Source organism: Catharus ustulatus, chromosome 1, assembly GCF_009819885.2.
Source record: "Catharus ustulatus isolate bCatUst1 chromosome 1, bCatUst1.pri.v2, whole genome shotgun sequence".
Taxonomy (NCBI): domain Eukaryota; kingdom Metazoa; phylum Chordata; class Aves; order Passeriformes; family Turdidae; genus Catharus; species Catharus ustulatus.
The window spans coordinates 140,150,504-140,163,591 of NC_046221.1; the positions used below are offsets into that span (position 1 = coordinate 140,150,504).

Sequence of the window (13,088 nt, forward strand, 5' to 3'; positions counted from 1 at the left end):
ATGACTGGCTTTGGATTTGCTCTAATACTTACTCAGTTTTCAAACACATTATAAATACATATTTAGAAATGGTTTCAAAACATTCATGGAGTGACTTAGTTGTGTTATGCTGAAGGAGTGCTGAGTTTTTATAGATCCCTGTGGTAGTGGACACTTTGGTCAATTGCTTGCTGTGTTTTTCAGATACAGTTTTAGCAATTATAAATACATTGTTCTCATCTCTTTCATTTTCTGGTTTAACTGTGCTTAGTTCTTTATAGTACAAATTGTTTGAAGTTAGGTAAGTAAATTGTGTGTTCTTTACAATGTCAACCTCTAACCTTATATAAAATGTGACTAGCTTATTAATATCTGCTCCAGTTTTTATGTACAGTAGTTTCACGAATACAAGCCGCACGGATTATAAGCCGCACTTCCGGTGCCTCGACAATGTTGCTGTCTTTGTCAATAGATAAGCCGCACCCCGAATATTAGCCGCACTTTCGTTCGTTGCGAGAATCCGTGCGCAGCTTTCACAAATTGGCCAATTAGTAACAGGATCGCGGCATAGCGGGCTTTACTGGCTCGGGGCGGGGCCAGGAAGGCTCGGCCCGCTCATGGTTGCCGACGGGGCCGGGTGGCCCAGCTCAGCGCCACGGCTCGGCGGGGCTGGCCGGGTGGTGCTGCCGCCGCCGCCGGGCTCGCTGGCCCCCCTCTCCCGTCAGCACAGCCCCGCCGCCGCGTTCCCTAGCCCTGCCGGCAGGCTGCCACCACCGCCGCCGGGCTCGCCGGCCGCCCCCTCCCGTCTGCACCGCCGCCGCGTTTCCTCGCCCTGACCGGCACTGCAGGCCCCCGCACCGCCGGGCTCCCCCACGCTGCTGGCCCCGATTCTGCTGGGCTTCCCCCACTGCCAGGTAGCCCCACCCGCTGGCCTTCCTGCTTCTGCCATGCTCCCCTGCACTGCTAGCCCCAGTTCTCCCAGGCTCCCCTGCCCTACTGACCCGGCTCTGCCGCCCCCCTGCCCCGCCCTACTGGCTCAGGCTCTGCCGCCCGCCCCCCACACTGCTGGCCCCGCCTCTGCCAGGCTTTCCCACCTCTGCCGGGGCCGGCCGGGCTCCAGCTTGGCTTGGGGCTGCCGCGGGCTCTCACTTCCGTGTTGGCAGCTTTTAGAATTTTGTTAATGTATTAGCCGCCCCGGAATATTGGCCGCACTTCCGGGTTTCCACCAAAATTTTGGTCAAATTGGTGCGGCTTGTATTCGTGAAATTACTGTATTTTGAGTATTAAATGGTTGATGATTTCTTCTGAGTTGTCTTTAAATAAACATAGTTACACTTTTGTTGGTATTTGCATTTCAGTTTTATCAAACGGTATTTAATTGGTCTTATTTTTCAGAAGTATCGGAGTGTTTCAGTGGGGGCTGAAGAATATATTTATGAACAAACAAGGTATGGCATAAGCTTTGGAGTGCATTGACTGGCATCTGGCAGGAATGTGCTGGGGGCCTCTATCCACTTCCCATCCTTCTTTTCTTCACCCTGATGCTGCCAAGCACCAGTCTCCCCTTATTCTCTTGCTTGTGTTAGCTCACAGATCTGACCAGTTTGTATCTTCAGCTATTGTCTTCCCTCAGCATTGCTTTAAACTTGTAATTCCTCTGAAGCCCCCAACCCCTGCCTAAGACATGCAAGATGAAAACCGTTGAGAGGTTTCCCAGGTACCTCTCATTGACAGCCAGGTAATGAACAAATCTTTTCAGGGTGGTAGAATGCACAAATCAGTTGTCCAGGACAGTTGAAAAGCTTTGAAAATTAAAGTTTGAGAAGAATACTGTTCTGGCTAGGTACAGAAGAATATATATGGAGCATGGGCAAACACTGCAGAGTCCCTTTATGTAGTAAAGACCATAATCACTGAAGTTTTTAAACTGATGTTTTATTTCATACTTGTGAATAGTTCTGTTTATACGTGAAAGATGACTCTCACTTTAGAATCAGGAACCTGCCTACGTAGTTTTGTGGATTAAACATGTCTGCAACTGTGGTGAAGGTTCCTTACAGCTTGGTACTTTTTCTGAAGAATGTTAAAACAATCATTAACTACAGTGAGCTCAGAACTGAGTCATTATATAGGCAGAAGATATGAAACTGATATTTAGCAAAGGCTGCTCACTCACTACACTGAACATTTGTAAATTGAATCCTGAAGCAATGGTAATGTTAACAATTCTCACACATTTAAGTCTTTAATGCTATGGCCCAGGTCATAGAATGAAACCTCTGAATACACATTAAGAAAACTCCCAGGAAAGATGTATTTAGTTTACCTGGAAGTGGAAGGCTCAGAAATCAGAATTTCAGACTGAAAAAAGAAATGGTAAATATGAAAGTAACTGGAAGCCTACTTGAAGATCTCTTAGTGACTACACAGGGGTTTAGTTGAGACTTGTGGTGAGGTTCAGAATAGTTTTATAGTAATTTGAGTGACTGTAGTAAGATTTTAATAGTGATAGTATTCCTCTTGCTATAGGGCATGCTTTGCTTCCCAACTGGAAACAAGAAGAAAACTCTCAAGTGGTACTGCACAGAGGCTCCAAAATTGGCCAAGTGCAATGGCTGGGATTTACATTTTTTGACTGAAACATACAGAATGCTGGGAAACAGAAGACCAGCCCATGGCAGAGTGTAGGCAGTTCTGTTAAGGCCCTGTGTGTCTGATCATTCTAAGCCCTTCTCAGCACACATCCTTGTTAGTTCTTCTGTGTGGTGTGAGGTTTTGAGGCACATCTCCCAGGGCACTCAGTGTGCTTTCATGTGTGTTGTGAAGTGGCTCTTGACCACCCAACCTGCAGTCCCTAGGTGTGATGGTAAATCAAGGCTGTGCCCCTCCCTCTAATGGGTGGTCCATCTGTAGGACAAGTGGTGCAGCAGGGTGAGTGCTGATTCTGCAGCACTGGTGGTCTAGTTCTTCCAGTCCACTCAAACAGGTCCACACTTGCCAGTGTTGGCAGTGCCTCTGTTCACGCAGGACAGGGGGGCTGTGCCAGTACATGCCATGGCAGAGGGGACTGCAGTGCCTTTGTGCTGCTTTCCCACCTGTGTTCAAGAGCCTTCATGGTGGCAATAGCGGCATTGTGTAGAAGCACCAGTGCTGCTGTTGGATAGGTATAGATGAATGTTTGCTTACTACCTTAGTTTTGCTTTGATTTGTAACTTTTAAGCAACCAGAAAAATTCTGGATTTAATTTTATAAGCTAAGAAGCACTTAAAAGTTGTCTTCATTTGATTGAATGATTGCTGCTAAACTGAATAATTGATACTAAGCTGTTTGAAATTCCTTTTGGATGGAAAGAATACATCTGTTGGGTTTTTTCTACCTTCTCTTCGAGTGGGGATTTAAATGCAATTATTAGTTATGTTTTGTTGTAAGGTTTTTTCAATTGGATAGCTAGAATATCTTTTGTTTTCCTGTAATTTCTATATTGCTGTGGCAGTACTATGATGATCCTGTGTTTGCCCGAGATTATTTGTCTGAAGCTAGGCATACTCTGTTGTTTTGGACCAACATATTCCTCCTTTTGGTTCTGCTCTGGCACTGCTTAAATACTTTGCTGAATTAGAACCTTTGTGAAAGTGCTTTCACTGTATCTCCAGTTCGTGAGGACTCTTTGCATTAAGGTTCCTGTGCTGTTTGAACAAATTTTTTTGCAAGAGAATGTGGGGAGCTGCAGGCATCATTTTTACTAGACTATTGTTCAAGCCCATTATTGGAGGTGGTGGCTGAAGAGGCTCAGTGAGAATTGTTTTCAACTAACAGTTCACTAACTAATGGAACCTTAATTTTCATGGTTTGAGAAGTGCTTTGAAATTGGAAAGTTCTTCTGTGAAGGAGGGTCTTTTTAAAATTTCAACACAAGAGCTATTTTTCTAAAGAGATGTTACTTGATTGGAGGTAAAGCTAAATGTCAGTACTTCACTCAGTCTGACTAATTTTGAAAAGAAAGCTTATAAAACCCTTGTTTTATGTTGTCTTTAAACAAATGAACTTACTGTCCCCTCTCTTTGTATTCCTTCTTTGAACTATGACTGAAAGTAGCAGTTGGACTTTCCATTCTCTCTGTCCATCTTTTGTAACATGTTTATTCTGGTTGGATTTTTAAAAAAAGTATTATTTCTCTTTCTGCAACACTTCTAAGTTTAAATGTCTGTGGAGTTGATGATTTCCTGCAAATCATACTGAATCCCCTCTTGGTAATTGATACTCTCATTGTGGGGTGCATAGTTTTATGATTCATAATGCTTCCTTTCAGAGAAAGTACAGATACAGCTTTTGATCCAAGAAACTTGCAGTCCAGATAGTTTTGCACTTGGTTGTGTTGCAAATCAAGTGCAATTCTGATGAAACTGCAAAAAAAAGATTGCAATTTAAATTGCCATGTGACATTTTCTTGGAATTTTGTTATAAGCATTTTATGCCTTATGCAATGCAATAATTACATAATGAAAGAGAAAAGGAGAAAGTGATATGGATTTTGTAGGTGTTTCTCTCCTTGTCTTTTCAGCAGCACTTTTCAGTATACACTAGAAGCTACCAAGTCTCTGCGTCAGAAGCAGGGGGAAGGACCCATGACCTACTTGAACAAAGGACAGTTCTACGCCATCACCCTGAGCGAGACGGGTGACAACAAATGCTTCCGGCATCCCATCAGCAAAGTCAGGGTATGGTCCTGTTTCTTTCCTAGGTGGGGATGGAGCTCTGCAGATAGATGTGGTTGTGGTTGATTGGCTTTTAGTTTTTTTCTTGGAGGAAGGACAGAAGAAGCTTATTCTCGTGCTCAATGTAAAGATGGGAGAGCACCTTATTGATGGTGGTAACAAATGTTTTGCTGTCCAGTTTTTTCAGAATGTGATCTTATGAGTTATAACCTCAGTTTATGGTTTGGCAGAATGGTGGTTATGCAGATACTACACTTAACACTGGTGAATTTATTGCCATGATTAAAGCAAAGAAGTCCAAGATCTGCCACATCTACTGTGTAGTCCATCTTCACTTCATCAGATGTTTTCCAGTGCATTTAAGACAAAATGTGAAGAGTTGACTCCATCCTTTGTGCCATAAATTTTAAATAATTTTCATTGTAGAAGTGTAGCTTTCCCTTGACATTTACCCAGTAGTGTAACAAAATGAATTATTTTTGTCTTAGATTCTATGTGTAGAACTGTAGCTTGTGTATTCAGCAACATCTACCTGTTGAATGTGCCTCCTGATATCCTTAGTAATGTTTTTGAGTTAACAAATCCTAACCCAGTAACCTTGGAATGAACAATGAGCCCTGTAAATTTTACCCTGAAGCTGGCAGGACTGCATATGTATGAGGCTGCACAAATGTTTCCATCCAAATACATGAAGTGCTCTGAAAATGTTGTGACTTTAGTCAAAGGAACCAATGAAAGTCAATGTGACCAGTGAAGCAGACAACAACCTGTGTTTCTATCACACATGAATTTTAGAGAGACTCTTCCTAAACAGAGGCAATGATTTGGAAACCTGAATAAGGAGTTAATTTTTAGCTTTGTTTCCCTAGGACATGAGGCTGTTGGCTGAATCTGATGTAAGATTTCCCTGTTGCTGTATAATCTCTTTCCCTGCCACTCATGCCTTCCCATTTTGTGGTTCTAGCTCTAGCACTTGTAGAGCTGAAACAGGAGTCAGAAGTTCACTGGTCTGACTGAAAACCAGTCCTCTTATGCCTGGTTCAGTGCAATGCCACATGAGTTCTGAAGCTGTGGCAGCAGAAGGGTGAAAATTATAAAGGAGAGGTGAGGCCACATCCTTCTGGAGGATGTAGTTGACAGAAGATTGTGAAACTGTGTGCGACTTTCACAATCATCTTCTGTTTGCCAGGCCCCTACTCAAGTGACTGTTGAATTTATTGACAATTCAATCCAAAGCTAACAGAGGGGCAAGAGGTTTTGAAGGTATTAAAACTCTACAAGTTCCCTGCAAGTGGTTCATAAAAACATTAGTGCTGTCCTTGCTGGGAAAGCTAATCTGCATGGCCAGTTCTGGTTAGTGTATCAGCTGGCCAGCCACACACACCTGATGTCCACCCAGTAGGCACAGGCATAACCCAGGACTCCTCCACAGTGTGTGCTCCATGCCTCATGCCCATGGAGAGGCTAGATAGACATGGAAGATGTGGTGATGGTGTTCAGCTTTTATAGGCATAATGTAGGTCACACAGAGCACAGTGAAGGGTTATGGTGGTGGCTGTGTCGGGGAACACAGATGATGAATCAATTGTGATCCACCTCCTTGGCTTATAAAGCAGCTTGACAGTAATTTTTTTGTGCTTGGTGTCTCAGGGTGAAAGTAAAACAGGATATTTAAAAGGGAAGTTTTTGTTCTCTGTGATTTATTTTCACTTAATTGATATGATCATTCTTTCGCTGTTTTGTCTTATTTTGCTTGCCTACTGCAGAGCTTTTTCAAAAAGCTTATATTGCTTGTATAACATTTTACATCAAAATTCAATGTTTCCTTTGAATCACAATTTAACAAAGCAAATTCAGAATGTGAATTGAAAACCTCAACAAAATTCAGTAGTTACACTGACTTTGTCATTAAAAACATATATGCAAGAATCTTGCTCTCAAAAAGGATATTTGGACTGTATATACTAAATTGAAAATGTCTTGCCTTTAGCCAGTGAAGCTGACTTTTTAAAGCTAAGAATATGATTAAGTATTATTTCAACTATCAAGAGCATAATCCCGGGCCTTGCATTATTTTACAACTACATTTCTTCTGTCTTGAGTCTTTAAGTACATTGTAATATTGGACTGATTAGAACCCAATCTTCTACAACCAAAGTACTGGGAGAGGGTGGTGGCTTGATCAGAATTACAGGCATATGGTGATTTTAATTTTTGTGTTCCTACCTATTAATTATTTTAACTAATGTGACTCTGTTGTTGTTTTTCATAGAGTGTGGTCATGGTTGTTTTCAGTGAGGATAAAAACAGAGATGAACAGCTGAAATATTGGAAGTACTGGCATTCCCGGCAGCACACAGCTAAACAGAGAGTCCTAGACATTGGTGAGTGGAACATGATCTCCAGATGTTTCAGGGAAGATTTCAGATATGGAAAGCTCTGGTGCCTTGCACAGGAAATGGTGGAAGATACTGGCAATGGCTTCACGGCTTGTACCAGTTTTAGGCAATGACTCATTCCTGCTAGGACTGTGTGGTGTATGGAGTTGGACAGGGACCATGCAGAAGGAATGGTTCTCAGTATTCACACAGAAGAGCTGCCCCTTGCATGTGTATTTAGTGGTGTACCACACTGGAAAGTCAAGGTCTGCACCTCCTCAGGTGTAGCAGAGTGTCTGTTCCCTTTATTTTTTCAAGGGGTGATCAAGAGTCTTTGATCCAGTAACAGTTATGTTAGCTAATTGATGTGGAATTGCAGCCTGGGAATGCAGATGTCATCACTGCGGTGACTGCAAAGGAGTGTGCAGGATTCCTACACCCGTAGAGTTTGAGTCTTGCCGGCGTCAGCAGTGAGGGAGAAGCAAGCTCTGGTGTGCTATCCTGAGAGACCTGTTTACTGTTCATCCCATCTGAAGTATTTACAAGCCCATTTCAGCCCCAGCTGTCCTACCCGCATGCTCGGCAGATTTTAGCAGAGGAAGAGCACGTACTTACTGCCAAGAGCCTGAAGTTGAAGTCAGTGGCAGTGTCTAGACATCAAGCGCTTCTCCCCTCCCACGTGCAGTTTACACATGCAGCCATCTGCACGGATTCCAGTCAAAGGAGTCGGCAAGACCAAAGCAGACAAAGTCTATCTTGTTTTGACCGCCTGAGGGAACCAAACCATTGAATGGCAGGAATGAGAGGGGGCAGAGGGGGGGGGCTAAACCAAGGCAGGGTTACTGGTAGAGAACATTTGGAGACTTCAGGGGGCGATTGAACTGGGTGATCAAGGAATCTGTCCCCAGGTGGTCCTAATCAGCGCTGCCTGTAGATTTTCAAATGCTCAAGTTTCCACTGAGGCCAGGTGTTATTTAGGGTCAAGTGTATTTTGTCCAAGCAGCGCTTCCAGGATCTCCTCTCTGCCTCTTGTCTTATCATTATTCTGGCTGAACTGTTTCATTAACTTCTTTCTTTCCTCCCTTCCCCCCATTTTCTCTTCTTGCCCATTAGGGTAGTACCTAACGCAGTAAAACTGCCACCCCAGACCAAATGACTTTTATCATGACACATTAAAAGAAGTAGGCCACGTCACAGCCCTTTCTGAAGGCTGCCTGCCTTTTTGTGCTAGTCCCTACAAGCTTGTGGTGGTAATGCTCATACCTTTGAAAAATATGTGCTGAGCAGCTTGCTCCACTGTAGTGCCCACACCCTCTGACTCCACTGCACTTGTGGTGTCCTGGCACATTTCAGTTGCCTTACCCCAACATGTTAACTTATGATACATATTCTGTAAAATAGTGCTCTGCAAAATAAGTGCTGTGCATGAGCTGCATGTTTACCTGTGTTAAAGTGAATGTCTTTTAATTTTCCATTAATTTGAGGTGAAATAGCTCTGCACCGACTTTTGAGGCACTCTGGTGTGTATTCTTTATTTGCATTGCAAACATGAGCAAAGCACAGTGTAGTAAGACTTACTGATATAGCACTTCTTGTCAGATATAAGAGCTGTAAGAGCATGGTTCACCTCATTTTTCAGAAAAAAAAAAAGACCTGAATATTGCTCAGTAGTGTTTTCTTGAGAACAACTGAAATATAGCCTTAGGTCTTACAAGTATGATATTTCTGAAGTACATTTCATTTTCTTTGGCACTTGCATTATGGCTAACTGGCTTATTAGACCAGAATGGCTCCCAATTATTTTTCCATACATTTTCCCATACCAAGCTGCAGTTAGCAAAATCTTCTTGTTTCATCATCAAATGATCTAACTGAGCAACTTAATCCAAATTTGAAGTTGGCCCTGCTTCAACCAGGTAACCTTCAGGGGTCCCTTCCATGCAAAATAATATTGAATGGCTCTATGAAGATTTCCCTTTATGTTAAAAATTCAGATCCCTGAAGGGGTCCTCTAAATACTGAGTTAATGTTTGTTTTAACATTTTACTGAGTTAATGTTTGAGTTAACAAGTTTCTTTGTTAACTCCACAGGCCCTGTGGAGTTAACAAAGCAAATTAAGTGTTCATAACTCTGCATCATCTGTTCCATAGGTGTTACTCTTATTTTAATTTGATGTTTGTAGCCTGTTTAACATCTGTGAATCCTTTTTAATTGTTCATGAAGGTGCTTTTAATCCAGATCCTTAGCAGGCAGAGGAACAAATTAATTTGGGATGCTCTAGTTGTGAGTTCCAGCTGTTCAGATCTCAGATGGGCAGGGGGACTGTGCTTGTGCTGCTTTCCATAGTGGCAGGGATCTGTGTGCTTTCTGTTCTGCAGTTATGTTCTAGACATCAGAGGAAATAGTGCCTTGCTCCTTCACTCCAGACACACAGGGGTCACTGCTTTTATTTGTTTTGTGTACTGGGTGGGAGAAAGGATGGATTAAGTGCAGTGACAGGTCTGAAGATGTGTTGGTATTAATAAGATAAGCATATACTTACATGTATTCAAGTCCTTAGCACTTGAGAAATAAACCTGAGGGCGTGAGACTTGCTAAGCAAGAAGGTAAGGTATTTTCCAAAATTTAGGCTATGTACTGTAATAGATTTTTCTGAAGAAGGAGTAAGGTGCATGTTTACTATTTTTAGGAGGAGTAAGGGGGGCAGGGGGAAAACAGCTGTATTTTCACAGTTCTGTGACATTGGATCACTAGCTTTTTCTTTTAAAATAAAGAATACAATACTTAATTGCAGTGGATATTGATTATTTAGAATAAGTAGAATAATTTGACATACTGGAACGGGTTCAAATATGAAGAGTGGATGTAGAAGCTTTGTGCTCCAAAGAAACTTACCCTTGGTTTTTTTGGGATAGTTTGTATTATTTATGTGCACAGTACAAAAGTATGCCATGACATGTAATGCATGATTAATGTTTAATATTAAAAATTTGCCATTGTTTAATATGCAATTTTTGTAACAAAAGAGGAAATAATTCCTGTGCAGCCATTTTTTCCACATTGAACAACCCTGATTTTCTCCTTCTAGTAACTCACAGCAGGTGAAGAGGAAAAATTGTAGTCACTCTAACAGCTTTCACATATTGAGGTGTAAATGCTTTCTTAATCAGCTGAAGATCCTTCTTGAATTGCCTGTAAATTGAGGGGAATAGGATGCACTTCTGCTTTTTAACAGTGTCACATAGATACTCCATGAAATAGCAATTCAAGGAGAGGCGTGTGTTGAGAGAAGGGAAGGGTTGGTGGGATGTGAGGTTCTGACAGCCTTTTAAGACAAGAAAACAGGTGTCTCTTCGAGACATCTTGTTCGTGTGTTTCCAAAGTGCACCTACACATCATGCTCATATGCAGCAGTCAGTTGCACGAAGCACTTTCTGGTGAATCATAAATTAGAGACGTGGGTGGATTTGTGCACATACATATTAAGCTACTTATGTGTCTTCAAATTCCTCTCATTTGCATCCCCACACTGAATTTAGATAATCAAGCCAATGACTTCAATTAGAAAGGAGATCTGAGTTCAAGGTGGGAATGAAAAGCCCGCCTGCTCTCTCAAACACTTTGTTAATTTGCTACATCACCAAGTATCTTGTGCTGTTCGTATGGTCTGAACAGTGATTTTTTTTTTTATTGTATCCAAAATAATTTATGTGTCCCAGGGACACAATTTTATTTGCCCAGTGAGATGTCAGTCTTCTTGTGTTTCAAATGAGAGAAAAGTATACTGATAGCCTATCTCAAACATGAAATAATTATTCTTGCAGCAATCTTTTTGTTATAAATTATTTTAGAGCAGTTATTACCTAGAAATTTTTTTTTTAGAGACAACAGTTTAGGCAAAGGGAATGAATATTGAAACCATTTGTGTCTCACTGAATGCAAAAACATCCTCTTTCAATAACTGATTACAAAGCTAAGCATCAGCATGCTTCTGAAGCACAGATTTGGGCAAAGTTTAGATCAGGAGTGTGATCGCAGCCCTCTGGCACTGAGTCCGATTACAACCCTAGAGGGATTCTTAGGAAATGTTTGTCCCAGAGGGAGTTATTCCATTAGCATGAACGATCTGGAAGTTCCTTTAATCAAGCAGATATTACCTGGTATCTCTCTTAATCTGTCATCAAAAAGAAGAAAATGTGTTAAACTGTCCAGCAAAGTGAGAGAAAAGCAGTGCTTGTTCCTCTTTTCAATTATAAAGATGACTTGGGAGATGTCTGTTTTACATAGCTTTCCATCCTTACTGTGTTTGAGGAAGCGTTAGTCAACTTTGAATTCTTCCTCCCTTTTGCTTTTCATTCCTTCCAAAATGCTAGTTTATTGATGATGATAATAATAACAGCACATGGGGAAGACGTGAAAAGGTGCAGATTTTGTAGGCAGACAAATTATTATTTTGTTTGTTTGTTTGCTCTTTTAGTAGTGTACATACTTTGGAAAAAGGATCTTTGTGGTTTTGGTTCTTTGTGGGGCATTTTTTGTTGACTTGGATCTTTGGAGGCTTTTTGATTTTGTTTTTAATAATATATAAATATGAATATAGCATCCAGTGCAGTAATTCCTGGGAAAGTTTGAATGCACACTGATGATTTCCTCCAGTCATAGCTCTTAGGCTTTTGGAAATCTTGTTTAGGATTTACCATGTTTTTTCTTAATATCAAGGTTTGAACAGTCCCTTTAAATGTTTTGGTAGTTTTCAGTTAAGTTTTCAGTTTTGGCCATTCCTTGGCCAAGCTAATGAGTGCACTGACTCATTGCCAGTAGAGTCACACTTACTCCTTTTTGAGAACCAAAAATAATTTGCAAGAACATTAACTAGTGATGTATTATGCATAAGACTCAGGTTGCATCATATTACCTCTTTGCAATTAAGATTATTCATAATTAATCATAAACAATACAAGAGGTAGTTTTGATGCACTAGACAACCCAACTTAAGAAGCAAAGAAGTACTACGAGTTTTAAAACAGAAAGTTCAAAGTTTTTCATGACTTATTTTTTTCTTACAGCTGATTACAAGGAGAGTTTTAATACCATTGGGAATATTGAAGAAATTGCATTCAATGCTGTGTCCTTTACTTGGGATGTCAACGAGGAGGCAAAGGTAAGGAAAAGCCATGCAGATGGCATCCCTTTATAAATACCATCCATTGTTGGGCACTGTTCCACTTTTCTCCTTTTGGACAAATATGAGGGCTTGTTGGAAGGTGCCCAGCCTGAGAAGCAGTAAAAGATGTTTTCTTATTTGCAAAGCCAGGTGTAAGACGCAAGCTGAGTGTTTTCTTTCTCTAAATCATCAACTTTCTTTGTACACTATAAGCATCTCCAGTAATCAATATTCTGTAACTTAGACTATGCCTTCTTCTCTGTGGGTGCCGTTATTTTTTATATTGTTACACAGACTGTCTTTGCAATCAGGAATGAACATATTTTTGAGGTTTTTTATTCAGGAATGTGACTGTTAAGTGGACCTATAAACCAGGACATCAGAACACCTTAACTAGTTTCTTGCAGATAAGGTGGTGCAAAGACTGTCAGAGTGTGTGAACTGCATGGACTAGTGTGGGAGAAATGGAAAACTGTCGGTAATTATAAGAAGAAGTTGGCCCCCGGAAAGCAAACAACAAGGGAAATAGGCTGTGTAAAATGAGTGGGGGTAATGCAGTACTCTTGGGGATGTAGAGTTAATAAACAGCAAACACTGAGCTCGGCAAACTCCTGATACTGTTTTCATGTTGAATACAAAATGTCCAATGTTCAAGTAAAGCTATGAATCTTTCAAATCCGAAGACATCTTCATGCACAATTGTCCACTGCATTTCTAGCAGCGTTAGAGAGATTGCATCCTCAGAGTCCTCTGACAACTTGTATTGAGCACTGAGTGGTAGTGTTAACACTCACTGTCCTGACACCTGACTGAAGGTGCTGACTGTTTATAGTAACAGGGGTTTTCATCTG

At 41.2% G+C, this 13,088-nt stretch overlaps 1 protein-coding gene across 1 annotated transcript in view; it reads left to right on the forward strand.

Annotated features, from left to right (window-relative positions):
- The window catches only part of GRHL2 (grainyhead like transcription factor 2), a 59,414-nt gene that overhangs the window by 18,427 nt on the left and 27,899 nt on the right, over positions 1 to 13,088 (forward strand). Inside the window, exons 6-9 of the mRNA XM_042779397.1 lie at positions 1,375 to 1,427; positions 4,544 to 4,697; positions 6,967 to 7,078; positions 12,140 to 12,234. Coding sequence (XP_042635331.1) covers positions 1,375 to 1,427; positions 4,544 to 4,697; positions 6,967 to 7,078; positions 12,140 to 12,234 — 414 coding nt within the window. The remainder of the gene's footprint in view (positions 1 to 1,374; positions 1,428 to 4,543; positions 4,698 to 6,966; positions 7,079 to 12,139; positions 12,235 to 13,088) is intronic.